The sequence below is a fragment of the Symphalangus syndactylus genome, chromosome 2 (genome assembly GCF_028878055.3).
Source record: "Symphalangus syndactylus isolate Jambi chromosome 2, NHGRI_mSymSyn1-v2.1_pri, whole genome shotgun sequence".
Lineage (NCBI taxonomy): Eukaryota > Metazoa > Chordata > Mammalia > Primates > Hylobatidae > Symphalangus > Symphalangus syndactylus.
Window position 1 is genome coordinate 140,573,221 of NC_072424.2, and position 24,652 is coordinate 140,597,872.

General features: G+C 39.7%; 1 protein-coding gene across 5 annotated transcripts in view; it reads left to right on the plus strand.

Moving 5' to 3' along the window:
* PACRG (parkin coregulated) overlaps positions 1 to 24,652 on the plus strand; it is a 579,878-nt gene that overhangs the window by 303,453 nt on the left and 251,773 nt on the right. For all 5 annotated transcript variants that reach the window (XR_010117108.1, XM_063623395.1, XM_055269133.2 and 2 more), the window contains exon 3: positions 23,915 to 24,086. Coding sequence is in view for 4 of the 5 variants with exons in the window: in XM_063623395.1 (XP_063479465.1) it covers positions 23,915 to 24,086 (172 nt within the window). In the remaining variant the exon portion in view is untranslated. The remainder of the gene's footprint in view (positions 1 to 23,914; positions 24,087 to 24,652) is intronic.

Genomic DNA, 24,652 nt, shown 5'->3' on the forward strand with positions numbered 1-24,652 from the left:
TCAAAATGGAAAAACTGGAAAAGTACTCCAGGCATACAGAAGAGCAGGACACATCTAGCAAATATTTGGTGCATTTGGAACTTAAGATGTGAGGGTGAAATGTTAGATGTGAAGCTGGAAAGAAAATGGGGACAGATTCTGGAAAATGGAGTACAACACAGTGAAGTGTTGAGGATAGACCCTGCACACAGCCAGTGAAGGGCCTTTGGCAGATGAGTGACATGGACAAAGTATTTTTAGAAGGGAGTGTCTGGCTGCAACCTGAAGAATGAGCCAGAGAGGAGAGAGACTGCTATCCAGAGGTCATTTGAAAACTGGCTCATTGATTAATTAATTCAACAAATATGAGGTGGCCTCTGTCTCATAAATTGGTATGAAATGTTATAGAGCAAAAAAGAATGGATGGAATATGCCATCCAGGGCTCACAAGTTAGTGACGGTGATAGAATATAAACAAAAACATAAGCATAATAAATGCCCTCATAGATCTATATGCAACAGGCACTGCTGTTACAGAGGGTTTAATTCTCCCTAGAGAGGGCAGGAAGGGCTCTCTGAGCTGGGTGCAAAGGCATATCCCATGGGAATAGGAAATGCATAGAACACAGTTACATGACTTTAAGTTTACAATTCCATAACACTGTGTGTTTCAGGTGCCTGTTATACTACTAGTCCTGAATAGAAATGAAATATTTTATGAGTTTGCATATAAGATATCCTAGTTAACTGATACAGTTTGGATCTGTGTCCCCACTCAAATCTCAACTCAAACTGTTATCCCTATGTGTCAAGGGAGGGACCTGGTGGAAGATAGTTGGATCATGAGGGCAGTTTACCCTCTGCTATTCTCGTGATAGTGAAGGAGTTCTCACAAGATTTGATGGTTTAAAAGTGGCAGTTTCCCCTGCACTCCCTCTCTCCTGCTGCCAAGTAAGATGTGCCTTGCTCCCCCTTCAGCTTCCACCATAATTGTAAGTTTCCTGAGGCCTCCCCAGTGATGCAGAACTGTGAGTCAATTAAACCTGTTTCCTTCATAAATTACCTGGTCTCAGGTAGTATCTTTATAGCAGTGTGAGAACAAACTAATGCAGAAAATTGGTACCAGCATATAGATATATGCTGCTATAAAGATAACCTGAAAATATGGAAGTGACTTTGGAACTGGGAAACAGGCAGAGGTTCGAACAGTTTGGAGGACTCAGAAGAAGACAGGAAAATGTAGGAAAGTTTGGAACTTCCTAGAGACTTGTTGAATGGTTTTGGCCAAAATGCTGATAGTGATATGGACAATGAAGTCCAGGCTGAGATGGTCACAGATGGAGATGAAGAATTTATTGGGAACTGAAGCAAAGTCACTCTTGCTATGCTTTAGCAGAGAGACTGGCAGCATTTTGCCCCTGCCCTTGAGATCTGTGGAACTTTGAACTTGAGAGAGATGATTTAGGGCATCTGGCAGAAGAAATTTCTAAGCAGCAAAGCATTCAAGATGTGGCCTGGCTTTTTCTGAAAGCATTCAGTTGTATGTGTTCCCAAAGAGATGGTTTGAAATTGGAACTTATGTTTAAAAGGGAACCAGAGCAGAAAAGTTTGGGAAATTTGCAGCCTGACATGTGGTAGAAAAGAACAACCCATTTTCTGGGAAGGAACTCAAGCTGGCTGCAGAAATGTGCATAAGTAATGAGACACCAAATGTTGATAGCAAAGGCAATGGAGAAAATGTCTCCAGGACATGTCGGAGATCTTCATGGCAGCCCTTCCCATCACAGGCCTTGAGGTCTAGAAGGGAAAAATAGTTTCATGGGCTGGGCCTACGGCCCCACTGTTCTGAGAAGCCCCAGGATATGGCACCCTACATCCCAGCTACTTCAGCTCCAGCTGTGGCTAAAACGTGACAAGGTACAGATCAGGCCATTGCCTCAAAGTGTGCAAGCCCCAAGCATTGGCAGTTTCCACATGGTTTGGGGCCTCCAGGTGCACAGAAGACAAGAGTTGAGGTTTGGGAGCCTCTGCCTATATTTCAGAGGCTGTATGGAAACATCTGGATGTCCAGGCAGAAGTCTGCTGCTGGGGCAGAGCCCTCATGGAGAATTTCTGCTAAGGCAGTGCAGAAGGGAAATGTGACATTGGAGCCCCCATAGAGAGTCTCCACTGGGGCACTGCCTAGTGGAGTTGTGAGGAGAGGGCCACTGTTCTCCAGGCACCAGAAAAATAGATCAACTGACAGCTTGTGCCGTGTGCCTGGAAAAGCCACAGCCACTGAAGGCCAGCCCATGAAAGCAGACACAGGAACTGTACCCTGCAGAGCCACAGGGGTGGAGCTGCGTAAGGCCATGGGAGCCCACCTCTTTCATCAGCATGCCCTGGATGTAAAACATGGAGTCAAAGCAGGTTTTGGAGCTTTAAAATCTAATGATTGCCCAGCTAGTTTTCAGACTTGCATGGGGCTGTGGCTCCTTTGTTTTGGCCAATTTCTCCTATTTGGAATGGGAACATTTACCCATGCCTGTACCCCCATTGTATCTTGAAAGTAACTAAGTTGTTTTTGATCTTATGGGCTCATAGGTGGAAGGTACTTGCCTTTTTTCAGATGAGACTTTGGACTTGGACTTTTGAGTTAATGCTGGAATTCAGTTAAGACTTTAGGGGACTGTTGATAAGGCATGATTAGTTTTGAAATGTGAAAAGAACATGAGATTTGGGAGGGGCCAGGGGCAGAATAATATGGTTTGGCTCTGTGTCCTCACCCAAATCTTATCTCAAATTATAATCCCCATGCGTCAGCCGGGCGCGGTGGCTCACGCCTGTAATTCCAGCACTTTGGGAGGCCAAGGTGGGTGGATCACAAGGTCAGGAGATCGAGACCATCCCGGCTAACATGGTGAAACCCCGTCTCTACTAAAAATATAAAAAATTAGCCAGGTGTGGTGATGGGCAACTGTAGTCCCAGCTACTTGGGAGGCTGAGGCAGGAGAATGGTGTGAACCCGGGAGGCGGTGCTTGCAGTGAGCCGAGATCGCGCCACTGCACTCCAGCCTGGGTGACAGAGCAAGACTCTGTCTCAAAAAAATAAAAATAAAAAATAATCCCCATACATCGAGGGAGGGACCTGGTGGGAGGTGACTGGATCATGATACCAGTTTCTCCCATGCTGTTCTCATGATAATGAGGGAGTTCTCATGAGATTTGATGGTTTAAAAGTGCAGTTTCCTCTGTGCTCTCTCTCTGGCCACCACGTAAGACACGCCTTGCTTCCCCTTAGCCTTCTGCCATGATTGCAAGTTTCCTGAGGCCTCCCCAGTCTTGTGGAACTGTGAGTCAATTAAACCTCTTTCCTTCATAAATTACGCAGTCTCAAGTAGTATTTTATAGCAGTGTAAGAATGGACTAATGCATTGACCATGTTCATTGTGCAATGAAGTGGGTATTCAGCAACCATATACTTGAGTATTTTATTAACTCCCAAATGAAGACAGAATAATCCACATATTCAGCAGCTTGATTAAGACTCATAGGAGGCAGGTGATTTTAAGTAGCAAATCAAGCACTACCCCTGTCTTCACAGACATGCAAACATATTCTATTTTGTTTTGTTTTGTTTTGTTTTGTTTGAGATGGAGTTTTGCTTTTGTTGCCCAGGCTGGAGTGCAATGGCATGATCTTAGCTCACTGCAACTTCTGCCTCCCAGGTTCAAGCGATTCTCCTGCCTCAGCCTCCTGAGTAGCTGGGATAACAGGCATGCACCACCATGCCTGGCTAATTTTGTATTTTTAGTAGAGATGGGGTTTCTCCATGTTGGTCAGGCTGGTCTCAAACTCCTGACCTCAGGTGATCCACCCACTTCAGCCTCCCAAAGTGCTGGGATTACAGGGGTGAGCTGCTGCACCTGGCCACACATATTGCAGCTGTAACGTGGTGGCATAGCAGTCTCTATGCAAGTGGCCATGCAAGATCACAACAAAGGGCAGCATGGCACAAAGTCCAGAGATTCCAGGAGCAAGGAGAATTGGTGATGCTAGAAATTTAGAGCTGGAAAGAGCAGAAAAGAGCATCCTAAACAGAGATGCTTGGTCTTCTCCAGCAGTCATGGAGGAGTCAGCGTTCACCATGAGAACAGAGACACCATTTCCACAAATTGTCTAACGAGAATCTGGAGAATGACACTCTCATTCTCTGTGGGTTTGAATTTTCTCTGTAGGCTTCAATGAGTCAAAGAAAATACTCTTCAAACTACATACTAAGAAGTTCAGTCTTTCTTATGGCAAATAAAGAAAACCTAGTAAATTTTTAAAACTCTATTATTATGACTTGAGATGTTTCTAAAATTACAACCCTGTGGACTGGCTGTACATTTTTCTATGTCATTGGTATACAATCTAAAATGTCTAAATAACTTGATTGTAAATACTGTGTTTGCGGTAAAAAAAACAAAAGAAAAAAAAGGCACCCTTAGATGAGTGGCCTGCGGGTAAACTATGAAAGCAGAGATTCTACTACAAGATAATAATTTTTCATTAAAAACTTGTCAAGGTTTAGTTGATAAATGTGATTATCAATAAATTTTACATCCTGTTATTTAATCAGCTTATATATGTATCTACAGTCATTGCATAAACATGGACTTGTCTGTACACAAAATGCATTTAGAAGTACATTATTGTAATACAAAAGAAGTTTCCACTCTTTTATATTCTTATCCCCTAGATTTATTATTATACCCAAACCCAAAAAGATGGTGTCATTTTCTGGAAAGATATTCTGACCTATTTTGAAGTCCCCTGAACAGCTGGCAGACATTGCTCCATGCCCAGTTTTAACCTGCGAGCTCTCTGGGCTATGTGTGCTATGTCCTTCACGAATGACTTCTGTTCTTCAATCACTTTAAACAAAATGACAGGAGCACCAAGAGAGTTTAAGAAAGAAAATGTTGGCAAACAAAAAGAATTTTTTTCTATACAACGTAAAATTTAAAGGATATAGTGGGCCAGGCACAGTGGCTCATGCCTGTAAACCCAGCACTTTGGGATGCTGGCGCAGGCAGATCATTTTGAAGTCAGGAATTTGAGACCAACCTGGCCAACATGGCAAAACCCCATCTCTACCAAAAATACAAAAACTAAGTGGGCATGGTGGTGTGCCTGTAGTCAACTACTCGGGGGGCTGAGGCAGGAGAATCGCTTGAACCCAGGAGGCGGAGCTTGCAGTGAGCCGAGATCGCACCACTGCACTCCAGCCTGAGTGACAGAGCAAGACTCCGTCTAAAAAAAGAAAAAAACAAAAACAAGAACAAAAAAAAAACATCGGTTCAAGACTATATCAGAAGTTCAAGTATGAAGCCACAGGGGCCTGAATGGTGGTAATGACCTACAAGGCAGGCTGAAAATGACAGAAGAAGGAATTATATGTGAAGAAATAATGGAAGAATACTTTCCAGAACTGGCTGATGAACTGAACATGGAGAATAACACGATGGAATATGTGTTTCGGCTAGGTTTCCAGCATTTGGGACAGTAAAACGACATGGATGTTGTCAGAATCAGAGAGCTTGTGCAGAGGCCAGGATTACAGGCCGTAAGTTCAGTTTGAGATGCAGATTATGAGGCCTCTAGGTGGATGTGCCCGAAGATTTAAGATACATGTTCTGGGTTTTGGAAGAGAGTCAGAAGTGGCGAGGCACATTGCAGAGTCATTTGGATAAAGATCATAGGTAGCATGAGCGTGTAAAGCAAGGAGGTCCTTGAGGGAAACTTTGAGGGCTGTCCTCAGTTAGACAACAGGAAGAGGAAGACCTGGGAGTCAGGGAGCTCGGAGAACCACGCAAGATAACAGGGTGTTCATGAGCTTTGCATTAAGAAGAAATAAGGGTTGGATGTTCAGCTTGCCTATAATATGGGAAACAGATGACTTTTTTTTTTTTTTTTTGAGACAGGGTCTCACTCTGTCACCAAGGCTGGAGTGCTGTGGCACCATCATGGATCACTGCAGCCTTGGCTCCTGTGGGTTCATGCGATTCTCCCACCTCAGCCTCCTGAGTAGCTGGGACCACAGGTGCTTATCACCAGGCCCATCTGATTTTTAAATTTTTTTGTAGAGAAGGGTTCTCCCTGTTTCCCAGGCTGGTCTCTAATTCCTGGGCTCAAGCAATCCTCCTGCCTTGGCCTTCCTAAGTGTTGGAATTACAGGCATGGATCATAGCACCTGGCTGATAATTATTAACACTACAAAAACCTGATAGAGTATATGCAATCAGGTCCGTAAATTGTGGAACACAAGTTGTGATGCTAGTTGTTTTGTGTCAATATAAAAATTCTTAAAAAGTGTGATGGAAGTATTTACAAAGGAACTTGAACTAGCTTATGAAGAGAGACTTATCATCGTCACTTACAAATGCCATGCTCCTCTCTCACAAATACTCTAGTCCCGCGGGCTACGAGTGTGCTGGCAAACCCTCAGGTCGGTGAGTCCTACTCTTTGTGAGTTTGCCTGGAAAGCAACATGGGGAGAGCGGGAGGGGTGTCATGAGCAGGTGAGGAGCCCTGGGAAGACCCTATTGTTAAAAATGCCATCATGGATTTATCCATTAAGGTTTTATCTCATTTCTTTTTAGAAACAAAATACCTTTTGGAACGTTTCAGCTTACAAGCTGTTTGTATCTTGCAGTATAACTATAATTAGATAATCTGGTTGCTCCTCTCCAACAAATGAAAGAATTCAGCTGTTTAACTGGGTAAAGTGAAAAGAAAGGAGAGGTAATTTTGGTGCCTGGAGTATCTCAAGGAGGTGGGCGTGGAGGGAGCAGCTGTTGTGAAGGTTTTGGGGAGATGCGAGCAACTCTGCGGCCTGTCTTTTGGTGTGTGTAGGGAAGGTGCCAAGGTGTGTTGTGGGTTCTCAGGAAGGGGGAGGTACCTGGAGGGTGGCAAGGGCACTGGCTCAGGTCTTCCCTCCTCTATGGCCAGCAGAGGAGCACGAGGGAGCCACCCAGCTCCTCTGGGCTTCTGTCTTCTTACCTGTAGATAGGGCAACAACCACACCCACCTCACAGGAGTAGAGAAAGCTAGAAACAGTGCCTGGGTAACAGGAGGGAATCAATGAATGTAAGCCATGGACAACTGCAAAGAAACCCTCTGTTACTTCTATTATTTGAGTTACTTGCCTCATCCTCCCATTCTCCTGCCTCAGCCTCCCAAGTAGCTGGGATTACAGGTGCTCGCCACCACTCCCGGCTAATTTTTTATATTTTTAGTAGAGACGGGTTTCACTATGTTAGCCAGGATGGTCTTGATCTCCTGACCTCGTGATCCGCCCACCTTGGCCTCCCAAAGTGCTGGGATTACAGGTGTGAGCTACTGTGCCCGGCTTTTTTTTTTTTTTTTTTTTTTTTGAGATGGAGTCTCGCTCTGTCCCCCAGGCTGGAGTGCAGTGGCATGATCTCTGCCCACTGCAACCTCCACCTCCCAGGTTCAAGCGATTCTCCTGCCTCAGCCTCCCAAGTAGCTGGGACTGCAGGCATGCGCCACCACGCCCAGCTAATTTTTGTATTTTTAGTAGAGACAGGGTTTCACCATGTTGGCCAGGATGGTCTTGATCTCTTGACCTCATGATCCACCTGCCTCAGCCTCCCAAAGTGCTGAGATTACAGGCGTGAGCCACCGTGCCCGGCCCAAATTGATGATTCTACCCCAAGATGTTCACTCCTGTACGTTGATCTTCCCAGGTCAGCCTGCACTTCAGACTGTACTTACCAAATGGTTATTCAATCATCTCTATTTTCTTTGTTGCCTAAAGTTTCCAGTCCAGACTCAGCCTGCAGAGAGGGCTCCCTCCTGGCTCCCTGATATCACCTGCCAGTTCATTCCAACTCAGGCCACTTTAACCCTAACGAGCCACTGTATCTTGAGTATCCTGTGCTCCCTCTGTGCCATCACTCAGGGGGTATCCTCTGCCCAGAACGCTCACCCCTCCTCATCTCACAGGGCTCATCAAAGTTCCTCCATCCCAATGAAACATTTTCCTGACTCCAGCCCATAATGATCTCTCCTCTCTCTTAACCAGAGCTTTTATCCACGTAGCCTTGGTATGTACCCTTCATTTGGTACTTAATCACTTGAAATCTTACTTAACTTTTTGTGATTGTATGATTTTCCTCTTCAGAGAATAGAAAGGGAATTAATATCATTTAGCACATGCTAAATGGTGTCATTTCATCCTTATAATAACCCCAGGAATTAGGTATCATTTTGCAAATGATGAACTAACGCCCAGAGGAGCTCCGTTACGTTTCCACCAGTCACAGCATTTGAAAACTGGTGGATTTCACTACATACTAGTGATGGCTTTGAACCCGAGGGTGCCTGATTCCACACCCAGGCTACTCTCCATCAAGAGAGAGTGTCATTGATTCATTCTTTCAACAAGCTGATCATACTAAAATATGAATCCAAGGAAATAAGTTGTATTTCTCTAACACACTTTCCTTTCTTTTTTCCTACCCACTAACTAGCCCCATCTCTCCCTAACATTCAGCACAATGCTATAACTATTGTAGCTATTCAGTATATATATTTTTTGCTTTAGCTAAATTTGATTTAGAAATATAAAGCATCCTCAGTATAAAGAGCTTTAACAAATTGGAACAAATCTCTGCAAAATATACACATAGCAAAATGATATGCTGATGTAAGAGACAATAGTGCCACTATCATAACAATTTCTTCTTAAAATTGCTTCCTGGCATTAACTTCACCTGAAATAATCCTTTCCTGACCTATTTAATTCTACTTATTTGGTCGAGTGTATTAAAATTCACAGTACATTATCTTATTTAAGGAGAGGTTTTGTAAAATAGGGCCATGTTTTACAATTAGTACCAGTGGTGAAAGCCACAAATAATCTGTTTCTAACCGTCTCAATTTCTAAAACTCTTTCAAGACTTTTCAGGCCTATCATATATTTCTTGCTTCGTTATTTATGAACACCTGTTATCCTAAAGTACAGTTATTCTCCCTCTACCTCTGACCAAAGTATACTATTTTTAGCATTATACAGATATGTGATCAAGGAAAGAGAAGCTTTGACAATGTATTTCAATATGTATTTTACTCCTTTTTATCTCCCTATGGTTAAAATAAATGCAGTTTTTAAAGTGTTAGGAAATTCCTTTAACTTTACGACAAGAGATTGAGTGGGAATGTTTTAAGCTATGAAACAAGGGATTATTTCTTTCTTATTTATTACACCTGAAAGTATCATTCTTTGACTGTTACCGTCGGGAACATACAATTCCTGGATAATAAAGGTTAAGTGTGCATAAATTTGAGATCTGCTTACAACTGACCTTTAGCTGTCTTTTAGCCTTTTTGACAGAAACTTAAAATGAGGTTATTCCATAAAATAATTTGATTCTCCATTCTCAAATCCAGATTTGTTACTCAGTAATTAATATCTTCCAGCTAGACAGAGCCATCAGCATTTGTAGTGAAACAGCCAGCCATAGAGATGATGATTAATTTGGGCAGAATCATCACCCATCTAAGTTTCAGTCTACCCAACCATAAGCAAAATCAATATATGCATTTATTCATAAAAGATTATTTCTGTCTTCTGTTTATATTTGTCAATAATCTTTTGTAATTGTCTCCATAAGATCTTACATATTGTTAATTTTATTATCTTAAAGTGTTTGTTTTACTTCATCTCTTGCTATTGTGAACTTCTAAAAAATATTTTCAAAGTAGTTTTTAATCGTGTGTGGAAATGCTATTATTTTTAGTGCATTGATTTTTTTATGCAACAATTTTTTTACAGAGCTTTTATTAATTGCGCATGTCTGTAGACTCTCAGAGTGTGCTGTGTGGACAGCCGTATCATCCTCAAATATGGACAGTTTCGTTTTTTCCTTTCCAATCTTTGCATGTACTTTTCTTGTCTTACCACATTAGCTAGAACCTCCAGTGTAGGGTTGAATAAAAATAATAACTGTCTTCTTATCTCCCTTCTAACCAAAATGAGAATAATCCTAAAGTTCACCACGAAGTATGGGATCTGCTACAGGTTTCTGCTAAGTGTTTTTATTTTTTAGTGAAGAAATTTTATCGGAAGTTTTATCTGCATCTATTAAAATTATCTTATTTGTCTTCCTTTAATCTAAAAATGTAAACATGATGTTAAAAAATTCTGGCATTTCTGTGATATGGCCTATTTGGCCATCATTCAATGTGCCTATTTGTTTGGATTTCAGTGAGAGCGAACTCTATGGTTTCAGTGTTATGTTGGCCTCAGTGAGATTGAACTCTGTGGTTTTCGTATCAAGGTTATGTTGGCCTCAGACAGTCAGCTGTGTAGCTTTTCCTCTTTTCTATTCTTAAAAAGAGTCAGTACAAAGGGGAACTTTTCTACTATTTGGAGGTTAAGTAATTTCATTGGGATTCAATTCTTTTTTTTTGAGACAGAGTCTGGCTCTGTCCCCCAGGCTGGAGTGCAGTGGCACTATCTCGGCTCACTGCAAGCTCCGCCTCCTGGGTTCACACCATTCTCCTGCCTCAGCCTCCCTAGTAGCAGGGACTACAGGTGCCCGCCACCACGCCCGGCTAATTTTTTTTGTATTTTTAGAAGAGACAGGGTTTCACTATGTTTGCCAGGATGGTCTCGAACTCCTGACCTTGTGATCCGCCCACCTCGGCCTCCCAAAGTGCTAGGATTACAGGCTTGAGCCACCGCGCCCGGCCTGGGATTCAATTCTTAATGTGTTGTTCTTTCTATAATGGTTTTCTCTTTGATCGCTGAGTGATTTTAAAGTGTTCTTAAATTTCCAAATATATGGGGTTATTAAAAGTTTGGCTATCTTTTAGTTAATGATTTGTCATTTTATTTAACTTTCTGCAGAAAATGTGACATATATGACATCGATATTTTGGAATTTCATAAGACTTGCTTTGTGGCTTAGTGCTTATTCAGTTTTCCAAAATAGTCCTTATATGCTTGTAAAGAATGTGTTTTATCTAATTGTTGAATGCAAGGTTCTATGTAGGCCCATTGAGTCAAACTTACATGTAAAATTTATGTCTAAACTTTATATGAAAAAGTAAACAAATTATGGTAATAATAATAATAAAACCTAGGAAAGTAATGTAAAGGGACCAGCCTACCAAATATTCAAATCATTTAAACAGTCGTGATAATCAGATCAAAATGGTACTGTTCACAAATAAGGAGGACAGGCCAGTGAAACAGAATAGAAAGTCAAGAAATAGAAATTTATAATAAGGTGAAACCTCCAATCACTGGAGAACTAGTCAATAAATACAATAGGACAAGTGGATATGACCTAAAAAAAATCCACAGTTGGAAACTTACCTTACATTTTACACCAGGAAAAGTTACAAATAGACTAATGATTTAAATGTAAAGAAAATAAATCATAAAAGTATGAGAATAAACCATTATGAATTTTCTTTTCTGATTGTTTCTATTCTTTATGCTACAAAATGGGGGAAATATTTCTAATGATGACTGAAAAATCAGCATCTATAAAACATTAATGAATTCAAAAACATTTTAAAATTGTCATGGCAAAAGAAAAAATTGAAACTCCTGTCACACTCAAGAGTAATTTCCCTAATAGAAAAGAACTCTTGAAATAGGCCAATGCCTCAGTAGAGAAAAAATGGCAAAAGATATGAAAATACAATTCTCGGAAAAGGATATACAAATGACTTTCAAAAATATCTTTAAAAGGTAATTATTCTCATAGTAAGAGAAATAAAACAACCCTGAAATACCATTTTTAGCTATAATATTGTTAAAAATCAAACTTTGATAGCATTTTCTTTGGATAGAGACATTAGAAAAACAGACAGTCGTTTATTTTTTATAGAAATGTAATTTGGTACCATCTCTGTGAAGCATGACTTGGCAATATGTATCAAAATGACCAATATGTATACCCATTGATAAAACAGTTCCTCTTCCAGGAATTAATCCTACAAGATACTTTTTTTTTTAACTTCACCTTTATTTTCCACCTCTCATTGTCATTGTATTTGGTGTGTTCACCTTATAAACTAATTCAGAACTGAAGGACATTTTCCCTTTTATGATAATCTCTTATAATAAGAGAATTTAATTCACAAACACTTTTTATTATTACTTACATATTTGGATCCATTCTATGTAAGTTTTTCTCTCCACATTTTTTCCTGGGAACAGGAGGATGTTTAACCAGCCTTCAAGATAAAGCTGATACAGTTTTTTTCATTCCCTCTTTTCTATTCTCTTGGAAGTTCATTTTATTTTTCAGAATAGGTATTCTTAAACTTTAATATGCTTAATTATTTGATGTCTAAAGGGTATCAATAACTTTATCCTCATCTCTTTCAAGGCAGAGATATTACCTTTGACCCAGATTACCTTCCTCTCATCTTCCTTGCTATTCCTTTCTAGTATATTATCCCTGCTTTGTAAACCCGCCATATTGATGATTTAAAAAAACTCGTAATTGTCACTGCTTATTTAGTCTTAATTCATTCCACAATTTATCTACTATTAGCTCTTTCATCTCATCTTTTTGTCCTGTGTTCAACTTACTTTTTAATAAATTTTATCCTTTGGTAAAGTTGATGAACCAGGGGTTAAAAAAATACCCTTCAGTCTTAATCAAATACATTTGATTTGTCTTTATTTTTGAATGATGATTTTACTAAGTTGTATTGTAGATGAATAATTTTTGTTCTTTGAGCATGTTGAACATTTTTTACCCTTTTCTCTGACCTCTATTTTATTAATGAGAAATGTAATTTCCGTCTAATTTGGATCTTTTATTGTAAACTGTCTTTTGTTTCTAGTTGCTTTTAATCTTTTCCTTGACTTTGGAGTTCCATAGTGTTTCTGAAAAGTGTCTAGATCTGCATTTTCCCTCTGAATATTTACATCTTTCTTAATTATGAAAAATTCCCAGTCATTATTGCTTCAAATATTGCCTTTCCCCATGATCTATCCTTTCCTGTGGAGCTCCTGTGAGTCACTTGAGGGAGCATCCCGGGTCTTGGGACTCCCTGCGATCTTTTCCATTGCTTTACCTCCCTGTGCTGCCTCTGCGTTCATCTTCCAGCTCCGTGATCCAGATCTCTAATTCTCTTTTCATTTGTGGTGAATTTATTGTTCAACCTAGCTACTGAATTTTGAAGTTCATGATACTATATTTTTTCTAAAAGTTATATTTTTAAGTGAAATATTTTTCCATGTTAAGTATTTTTAAATTATTTATCTTGAGATTTTATTCTTCTGTTTCCATTTGTTACCTCCAAAGCTCATGTCCATGCTCATTGGTCTGTTGAGTCTTCCTTTTGGTGACTGCATTGCCACAGTGGTGGATAATTTTTCATTGTGAGCTCATCTATATTAGGGGTTGCGTTTTCCGTGAGTCCCATGTACGAGATTATGCAAGTGTTCATGTTTTTGCATTTGCTTTTGCTCCAGCCCCAAGGGTTTCCATTTCATCATCTGAGACTAATGTTTTCCCTTAATTTCTGGGCTTTTCATTTCCTAGGTTTGCATTTCTCAGAGGAGGTTTGTCCCACCGAGAACTTTGTCAAACACCAGGCTCTCTTTCTGTTTCCACAAACAGATTTGAAGAGATTTTTCCAGTTTCTTTTTCACAGGTGAGGCAGCCCTTCAAGTGTCCTGGTTGTATGCGGGAGTCTCGGATTAGTTCCCTTCTCTCACCAAATGCTCTGTTTTTCTGAAGACATTAAAACCTTCTTCCCAGTTTTGTGACCTAATCTTATACTTCCTGGGGTCTCCTGGCATCACCTGGAACTCACTTCTGCAACTGGATTTCGTCTTTATCTCTAGCATCTGAGGATTTCCTGAGCTCAGCTTCGCAGTGGGCATATTTTGTTTTCTAAGTCTGTAGCAGTTGATGGATCCATTTCAGTCTTTTCTGCCATCTTGCCTGAAATTTACTTCATTTCTGCCCTTAAGAGCATTTTTACATGTTAAAAAGTCTTAATTTTAGCATTAAAAATCGCATGTGCTATATTTTAGTTGTATATTCAGTATCATTGAAAAATATAAGATGAGAAATTATTTTTAGTTATTTATCACAACTGCATTCACACATATTTGAAAAATAATAGTACATCTACTTGTAAAATATATTATATATATTTTCTGTAGACAGTGATTAATGCCTATCTAATTTGTAAGACCTGTTGCAATAACTCAATAGCTGCCTCAAGGGTTGAGAAACACTGTTAAGTCTTTATTTTAGAAACGTCACAGTAAGTCCAAAGGAGGTCATAATATATTAATAGATAATTATACTTTTTCAGATTAATTTGTGTTTCTGAGCAAGATCCTTGGTAATCATAACAGCAGTCATAAGAACAGCTATTTTCAATGAAATTTTAATTGCCAATAGAAGCAAGGATATGGAAAGCATAAGAGTAAGTCTCTGATTTGAGTTTTTTTCATGAAAGTCATTAACCTCCGATATGGTTTGGCTTTGTGCCCCCACCCAAATCTCATCTCGACTTGTAAACTCCACCTGTCGAGGGAGGAACCTGGTGGGAGGTGATTGGATCATGGGGGTGGTTTCCTCCATACTGTCCTTCTGATAGTGAGTGAATTCTCCTTGGCCTTCCACCATGATTATAAGATTCCTGAGGCCTCCCCAGCCATGCAGAAATGTGAGTCAATTAAACCTCTTTCATTTATAAATTACCCAGCCTCAGATGTTTCTTTATAGTAGTGTGAAAACGGACTAATACAACCTCACTGTGTTTCTGATGTTTCGGTATAGTATTACTACCTTACACATTTGTTATGGGGATAAATATTTGACAGGCTAGGTCAAGTTAGAATTTTATTGCTGCTGACCAAAGGTCATTGTAAGATTTAAAGGTCACATAGTAGGTACTATGTGATCTTTAAAAAGGTATAAAACATGAATTTTAAAGATATATTTTATGAGTAAAAACACTTCACGTTTCTGGAGCTAATATCAATGTAGTCATTAATCCGGGTATTAATGTATAATTTTAACTGATATGTCTAAAACATTCCTTGTTCTGTGTCCCTCTGCAAGCAATTTTCTTTTAATTCTGGATTTCTTAAACTTTAAAGAAAGATTCCCAAATTTGAAAACTACTATTTTATGGTAAACTAGCTAGTTATCCTAAGAATGAAAAATTTACTGAAATACCTTAACTGAAATAAGGTTTGTTGTCACATAAACCTTAAAAATGACTATTTGTGAATCTAAATTAACAAAAGGAGCCAGCAACTGAGAACTCTCAGGAATAGCAGTCACAGTGTGACAAACACACACATACATATAGATAAGGGATTTCCTCATTTATCTCTTCTTCAAATTTTGGCTTTAATCTTAAATTATTCTCAGTATCTTTTTTTTAAATAAGGACTTCTTATTGTTATTTATATGGACAGATTTTAATATGTTTGCATTTGATGATATTGTAAAAAACAGAACTGTTGCCAAAGTTTTAAAAGTAAAGGGAATTTTTTAAATGTAGAACTATTAGATATCAATTTTAAAACTACAAAAAAACTCAGAATAGCCAATTAAACCCTAAATGATTTCTAGTGAAATGAGGGAAAATACAAGCATCCAGAAGCCCATCTTGTCTATTACAATAGTCAAAAAATTCCTGAAATGTAAATAATCACTGCAATGCTAATAAGAGAAAAATGGTATTTTATTTACAGAATACATAAAGTTGTAGAATACATAAATTTATAGAAACTTACATACTCCTTCACCTACAGAGTCAGTGTTAAACAGCCGACCCCCGGTGCAGCTGCCCTCCCTCTAGCCTAGGCACAGCCACTCATCATCTGGTCATTGTTCCTTAGCAGGGCAGCCCTCTCAAGGAAGTTAACACAGGGCAGATTCAAAAGGTCAGAATTAAAATTCAATGCATGCCTACTGAATGCCTACCTATTGTGTGCCCAGCACTCTTCTAGGCAATGACAAGCTCCCTAAAAAAAAAGAACTTAAGAAACTGTAATGAATAAATGATGAGGCTACAAAAAAATCAAACAGGGTGATAGACAATAGTAGGACGGCCTCACAGAACTGAAATTGAGATGAAAGGACTTGCCAGTGAGAGGTCTGGAGAGGAGAACGGTGTGCAGTGGACCGAATCGTGCCCCACCGCTCCCCTCCAATTCATTATGTTGAAGGGCAAATCCCAATGTGACCATATTTGGAGATGGGGCCTGTATGGAGATGATAAACAGTAAGTGAGATCATAATGGTGGGGCCTTAACCCAATAGGACTATTGTCTTTATAAGAAGAGAAAGACAGACCAGCGATCTCTCCACATGCACACAGAGGAAAGGCCCTGTGAGGACATTTTGAGAAGGTGACTGTCTGCAGGCCAGGAAGCGATCTCTCCCTCCACAGAACTCGACTATGCTGACACCCTGATCTCCAGCTTCCAGCCTCCAGAACTGTGGGAAAATACGTCTGTTTTTCAAGCCACCTTGTCCATGGTATTTTGTTACAGCAGCCTGGGCTAAGACGGTGCATTTGAAGAGTCCCGAAGGAGGAACTGCTGCGGGACTTTTCCTTAGTTCGGCTGAAGACAGGGGTTTTTGTCCCATGGCCACGAAAATTCATGCTCACAGACAATTTGAATTTGAATGAGTAAGACAGGGTTTTGTTGGCTGAAAAAGGAAGAAAAGGGGGAAACAGGGACTCCCGCTAAGCCAGAGTCCCTGCTAGGGCCCTTCCCACCGGCCATTCACAAGCCAGTAGGGCGCTTCCCACCGGCCATTCGCATCTCAGTTTCCACACAGGAAGAGGAGGGGCCGGGCTACTCCCTGAGGCAAATGGTGTGAACTTGTGTGGCTCCTCCTAGTGGGCAGGCCAGATGGAGAGGGTGGGGCTTCTCCGAGGACCGCCTCCCACCTGGCTGTCTCAGAACCAGTGAGGTCAGGCCAGGCCAGGGATTGGAGGGAGGGAATTAGGGTGACCTCCCAGTGTTGCGGGTACAGCTTCACCAGGTCAATTGTGCTGTGCTGAGGAGAACAGAAAGGGGACTCAAGGATTAGACACAAAGAAAGTCACTGGTGACTTTGATAAAAGCAACTTCAGTGAAATGGTGGGGGAGTGGGTTAAAGAGGGAACGGGAATGAGGAAGCAAGGACAGTGATGATAAAGAATTCTCTTGAAAAACTTTACTATGAAGAATAATGTGGAAATGGAGCAGGGACTGGGGACAGTGTGGAAATGGAGCGGGCACTGAGGACAGTGTGGAAATGGAGCAGGAACTGGGGATAGTGTGGAAATGGAGCAGTGGCTTTTCAGAAAAAGTACTTAAAGAGAAGTCAGATATATTATTAAGACACACAAATGCACACATATCCAGGTGTGCACACACATGCACACACACACGCACACATGCACACATATACACACATGCACTCACATATATACACACATGCACACACACATGCAAACAAGCACCTGATGATAAACATAATATAAGAGGGGTTACCAAAGCCTAGGCCAAATTCATCAACTGAAAACAAAATTATTATAATAAAAAGGAACGCTGGAAGATATGTAAAAGGAATTTACATACAAGAAATCATCCTGTAGCAAGTAGAACTGTATTTACCATGTTAAAAAAGTTTGTGTCTGAAAATATAATGGCAAATTGTTACTCTATTAATTTGTTTTTGTTTCTTTTTTATTGTTTTATTTTTTCTTTGGCATTTTTATCGTTGTAAAATACACATAAAACTTACCATTTTTACCATTTTAAGTGTACACTTCAGTGGCATTAAGTACACTCATAATGTGTGACCATCTAGTTCCAGAACTTTTTCATCACCCCACATGGAAACCCCAAGCCCAATAAGCAGCCACTTCCCAGTATCCTTTCCCCCAGCTCTTAAGCAGCCACTTTCTGTCTCTTGGATTTGTCTATTCCGAACATTTCATAGAAATGGAATCATACAGTATGTGGTCTTTTGTGACTGGCCTCCTTCGCTTAGGAAAATGTTATCAAGGTTCATTCATGTTGTGTCTTGTATCAGGTGCTCCACATCCTGCTTGTTAGGAAAATGAAAATCTAAACCACAAGAAATACCATTTCACACACATTAGCATGGCCACAATCAAAACTACAGAAAATAACAAGTGTTGGCGAGAATGTGGAGTAATTGGAGCCCTCATACATGGCTGATGGGAATATAAAATGGTACAGCTACTCTGGAAAGCAGTTTGGCAATTTCTTCTAAAACTAAATGTGCAACTCCCATACAACACAGCATTTGAACTCCTAGGTATATATTCAAAGGAATTGAAACCAGGTGTTCAAACAAAAACTTGTCCAGTAATATTCATGGCAGCATTATTCACAATAACCAAATGGCAGAAGCAACCCAAATGTCCATCAATGAATTAATGGAGAAACAAAATGTGTTAAGTGCATTCAATAGAACATTATTCAGCCATTGTTTCATTGTGGGCAGGTCTGTGTCAACCTACCCCTAAGCTGGAGGAAGCTGGGAAGCTAAAGAAAGAGACATGCAAATCTAGTTGCTTAGGAAAGAAGCTTTTAATAGGGACTTATAAACAGAAGCCATGTCTGTGTCCCTGGCAGTGATGAGATGAGATGGTGGATCCTGAACCATTACCCCCTGGACAGAGGACTTATGTGCTGTTGGGGAGGCGTACACACACTTCAGAAGGAATGGTCAGGAATTTGCCCTCATGGTGGGATTTTTGGTAAGTTGGTGCTCTTACATGAGGAGGAATAGATAAACTGAAAATCTCAGAGGCATTCCCAGAACTGAGGTTAATCGGAAGCCAACATGGCAGATTAGCACCCAGAATGGAGTTGCTTTGGCTTCCATGCTCCACCCCTCTAATGCGGCTCTTACAATCTCTCATGCTGTCCTCTTCCATGATCATCCCTGAGCCTTAGAGAGAGTGCTTGATATTGTCAAACTTTAGCAGCAGTGCTTTGGCAATGGAAAATAGATCAGGCCCAGTGGGATTCCAAATGAGGGAGATTCACAGGCTTTTGAAGCGCCTCTAGTCTTCAGAATACCATGACCTTTGTTTTCTCAGGAGTAAAACAGCACGAGATATATAACATTAATAATTTGCACTCAAGGATTACAGTCAAAAGAGAATTTGTATCCCAGAACAACAAAAAAGTACCTATTCCATTAAAGAGCCAACTAAAAGTATCATGAAGAAAATTAAAACTGGTTCCTCTTCAGACTTGCAGACAGCAAATAATTCAGGATTTAGCCCAAATTGTAGGTAAATAATAAAAACTCAGAAACAAAGGTGAGGGCTAGTATCCAAATTTTTTGGTCTCTAGTTTCCCTGTTTCTGCCAAGGATAAATCATAACAGGACCAATTTATTTTCAAAATAAATTTTGGTCTCATTATACTTGGCCTGGTTGTTTGCATAAAATGTGGCAAGAATAGTGATCAGCCTGATCTGCTTATTAATTTTTTTTCCAGACAGAATCTCACTCTGTCACCCAGACTGGAGTGCAGTTGCACAATCTTGGCTCACTGCAGCCTGGACCTCCTGAGCTCAAGCAGTCCTCCCATCTCAGCCTCCCAAGTAGCTGGGACCACAGGTGTGTGCCACCACTCTGGCTAATTTTTTATTTTTTGTAGAGACAGGGTCTCAATATGTTGTCCAGACTGGTAGGCTCTTTTTAAGTTGTCTTTGCTGGAACTTTTATGAGAAATTGTGGATTCTGCTTTTTAAAAGCCTCAAGGCTAGGAGCCAAGCCAAGGATTCACCATTAGACTGTGCTTGTAATACCTATACAAATTCCTCTCTTCTTGAGGTCCCAAAATATCTTAAGGTTCCCAGGCCTGTGAGTAAATGACATTCTTCACTTAGCACAGGTCAGAAACCTTGTAAGAGGACCATTTAGACAAGGTACTAGGCCAGTCTTTCCTAGAAAGACTATATAAAGTCAACCTCCATTCCTCAGTCTGGTCAATTCTGAAAATATGCCATTCCAGTCAATGCCTTGGTAAAATAACCAGTTTCTCCAATTATGCCCTGTTAGAAAAGAAAACAGATTCTTACTGAACTTATGCAAATAAATATATTGCTATCAGTTAAAAATACTCATAAATGGTTTCCAAATTTAGGGTAACTCAGGTAGAGAGAAGGGTAAATTTTGTTCACAAAATTATACTTTACCCAACCTCTAAGCTATAAACAGTTCAAAAGAAAAATAATTTTCTTGACTCTTCATCAATCAGAGTGGCAGCCTTCCAAGCAGGTTTATGTACATTCACCTTGGAACTGCCATCCACAAGCCCTGCAGCTTTTTGTCCATCAGGTGAGAGCTGCCTATTGGGCACCGTAGAATCCAGCAGCTCCTCACACAGTTCCAGAGTCAGTCAAACAAAAGCCATATCTGTGTCTCTGGTGGCAGTGAGACGAGGTGGTGGATCCCCACCTGTTGCTCTAATAGTAAGGCAACATATTTGCAATGACAACAGATATTTGCAAATAATGTACAAACAGGTCATAAAAAGAACTAATGAAGGGTGGCCGTGGTGCCTCATGTCTGTAATCCCATCACTTTGGGAGGCCGAGGTGGGTGGATCACCTAAGGCCAGGTGATCTCTAATAAAAAAAAAATCTCTACTTAGAAAAATATGAAATTAACTGGGTGTGGTGGCGCATGCCTATAATCCCAGCTACTCGGGAGGCTGAGGCAGGAGAATCGCTTGAACCCGGGAGGCAGAGGTTGCAGTGAGCCAAGATTGTACCACTGCACTCCGGCCTGGGTGACAAGAGCAAAACTCCATCTCAAAAAAAAAAAAAAAAAAAAAAAAAGTTAAAAAAAAAGAACTAAAGAGAAGATAATTTTTTGTAGGAAAGAACTGGTGTGGTCAGTGATATTGGAGGATATGAAGATGTAGAGATAATATTTTTTCTTTCTCAATCTCACTTGCTCAATCTTTCATTTGAGTTTTGTCTTTCAGTTGTTCTTTCTTTTTTCTCTTTTCTCATAACTTTTGTTTTTCAAAATTTTGAGAATAGGAATTATGCAGGAACTCAGTATTTGTTGTTTGAAGGCCCATTATAAAAGAAAAGTGGGAAAAACAAATCTGTAAGTTGCTTCAGAGAGACACTTAAAATCTATTGTCAGAGGAAGGAAGAAAGCAAAAGGATAGAAAAGATGTGATAAATAAACCAGTTATAGCAATAATAATAGTATATTAGACTCAGACAAACTGCATCAATAATGATAAAGAGGATAAGGACATAGGGTAAATTGAACAATTCACCAGGAAGTTATAATAATACTGAACCTCAATGTGCCAAACAACAAAGCCTGAGAGGCAGTGCCATGTCATATAGCCAGACTGCTTGGGCTTGAAACCTAACACCAGCACTGACTAGCTGCAGACCTTAGGCAAGTTATTAAATCTGTCTCTGTTTCAGTTTCCTCATATTGAAAATTAGGATATTAATAATGCCTAATTCTTCCAGTTGCTTGAGGATCCAATGAACTAGCACAGTGTTCACAACAGTGTCTGGCATCACAAACATTGGTGTTATTATTGTTGCTGTTGTTGATATTACTATTGTTGCCCCAAAACATATAAAGAAAAAATAGAATTCCAAGGAAAAATAGACATGTTAACAGTCTTAGTAGAAAACTTTTAACTTTATTTATCTCTCACTAAGATAAATTTAAGTTTGGAAATGTTTAAGATAGCTGCAATAAAATGTTTGAACAGGATGTCTTAGCTTTAAAGTCATTACAAAAAAGTGAATAGAACATGGTGTACATAACAAAACTACAAAATACAAAGAAAAAAGTAAATAAAAAACAACAAAGAGAGACCAAAAAATAAGATGACAGAAGTTAAATGAGACCATAAATGTAAATGACTTAATATATTAAAATACAACATCTTAGGCCATAGTAAAATACAAAATTTAATTTTGTACTTGCAAGAAACACTTGTAAAAGTGTGACAGTAAGCTAAAAGAATTAGCAAAACATACCAAAAATGTTTTAAAAATATAGTATAGATGACATTTTTATTATGAAATTAGTATACAATGTAAAATTATCCATAAAAACATTGGGCCTTTAGAACCTAAGAAAAAATAATTATTTCAAATTGTACAAAATAATGTTTTAAAATATTTCCAAATGCACATAAATCTCTGAGAAAATATATATTCCATAAACGTATGCTGAATAACATAAATTTTATAAATATAAAAGGAAAATAAAGTAAAACTGATGCCTGTATAAACCTACATTAGGAATTTGTTTTCTATGCTCCAGTTCCAACAGAGGATCTGGACGTCGCCACTTACCTGCTTTCTTCCTTGATTGGCTGGACTCCCTCTACATCCCCAGCTCCTACCTGAATATGCATTGTAAATGGGAAGTCTGTGAGCAGACTGTAGACAAGCCTCCTGCTTGGGGAACTGTAGGAAATTTGATTCACCCCTACCCACAGTAAACACTCAGGAAGATGATGGGTTTGTTACCAGTTACTCACATCCAGGGGTAAGCAGGCATGTGGCGTGAAACTCCAGAGTGCTGAGAGAGAGCTGGAAGGTACAAAAATCTCCTGCTCAGTGGTATTACAATTTTTGGTTACAAAATCAGAATATCACTTTTTATCCCATAAATATATATTAAAATATATATATTATATATATAATGTATGGAATATATATAGGGAATAAATATATGTATAATTTGTCTACATAGGGAATATATATATGTAATTTATCAATAAAAAATTTGTTAATCTCCTACTAATGTAAAAGGGAGTTTCTCAAAGGTCTTGATGGGCTCCTCACTTGATTAGAAGGTGCTAACTAGAAGCTGGGTGCATTCATAAGGATTTGAAAACCAACGAAATTCTCACCTCTTGCTGGGAAGGCCCCATCCCTTGCTCTGTGTAGATGTATTATACCTGCAGTCTGAGTCTGTGGGCTTCTTTCCATCTACACTCTCACCTTCAGCTCTGCCGCCTTGCTGGCAGTAGCTCAGGCCACAGGTACCCTGGACAGTGGAGGGCTCGACCAAGACCAAATCTTCTACAGGTAGATGATTCCCAACTCACAATCTCTTTTCTCAACCCCAGAGTTTTAGTTCCCATTCCCTGGTGCTGCTGGATGCTACTGCCAAGGTCTGGACAGGGGGACATGGAGGGACACTGAGGGTGATGATGGATGGAGATGTGGGAAGGAGATTTGTCTCTGCTCCCAGAAGAAGCAGGCGAAGGGAGGTTGGGATGTTTTGACTTTGAAGTGTCAGTGGTCCCAGGTTCAGCCCATTCTTTGTCCTCTCCATTTCTTCTTGATGGCCTGAATGTTCTACTTGTCATCCAGGCTCCAGTGAACAAGCCAGGAATCAGGCTTGACCTCTCTCTCTCCTGTTGGCCCCAAAGAAGGCATATGCCTCCCAGGAATGTATGAACGTGCACTTCTGTAGCTTTCTTCTTAGAACCTTGGGCACCAATCTTTTTCAGCTGTTTTTCTTTCTTTCATTTTATTTTTACATGGATCTTTTCAGCAAACATTCTAGAGGCTTCTTGAATCCTATTCAATATCATACTTCAGCCAAATGGTAACAAATTAACAAAAAGGCAGCAAATTATTAATATGCTCTCAATGTGCATTATACGTGGATGGGAGATTTGACTGTTGAGATCTAAAGGTCCACGACTTTAACCACATTGCTAATTGATTCAGGACATGATGACATACTTCAGGTTGTTAGGTGAATGAGTTAAGAAAGTCTTCCTGAAGTTCTAAAGAGCGTGCCCCTCCAGAGTGGGTGACAGCTGCATAGCTCGTCTGCCGTGCTCTGCCCGAATGCTGTTTTCACATGGCGTTTCTTCTCTCTTTACTTTCAGGTAGAAATTGAGAAGCTGGATTACCATCATTATCTGCCTCTGTTTTTTGATGGGCTTTGTGAAATGACATTTCCCTATGAGTTTTTTGCTCGGCAAGGAATCCACGACATGCTGGAACACGGTGGGAACAAGATCCTACCTGTCCTTCCACAGCTCATTATCCCGATAAAAAGTAAGTGAACAGGTGAAAAAGCATCACTCAGTTTATATAGTGTTGCTTATTGACAACTTGCTAATTAAGCAATAAAACTTAACAGACTGAGGTGATCCTCAGGTTTTGCAAGAATTTTCATAAATTGACTTAGGAGGCCAGACAACCCAAATCTCCAAAAATATATCCCATCATCAATATTTCACTATGACTTAGCCACATAAATAAACCAAATTCCATGGGGTTTGTGCTAATTTAAAATAGTAATGACATAAGCATTAACATTAATTTATGCATCCAGAGGTCTTTACCTGCTGCAGCTAACTTCCAAGTCTTTTTTTGTAAGTGGCATCTCTAATTTTTAAATTATAAACACAGTTATGTTGAGTATATTTGAGGTAGTAGGATTCATAATTTTAAGGAAGGGAAGCCCAGCTGCATAGGTGAAAAGAAGAATGTTTTTAAATACCTGAAACTTTTAATCTACAATACGTAAGCTGGGTGACTCTGCAGTAGCCCTGTGATTGGCTTTGTCTGTCTGTGAAATGAGATTGTCCTTCCTTTCTGCATGCACCTTACTCACATCG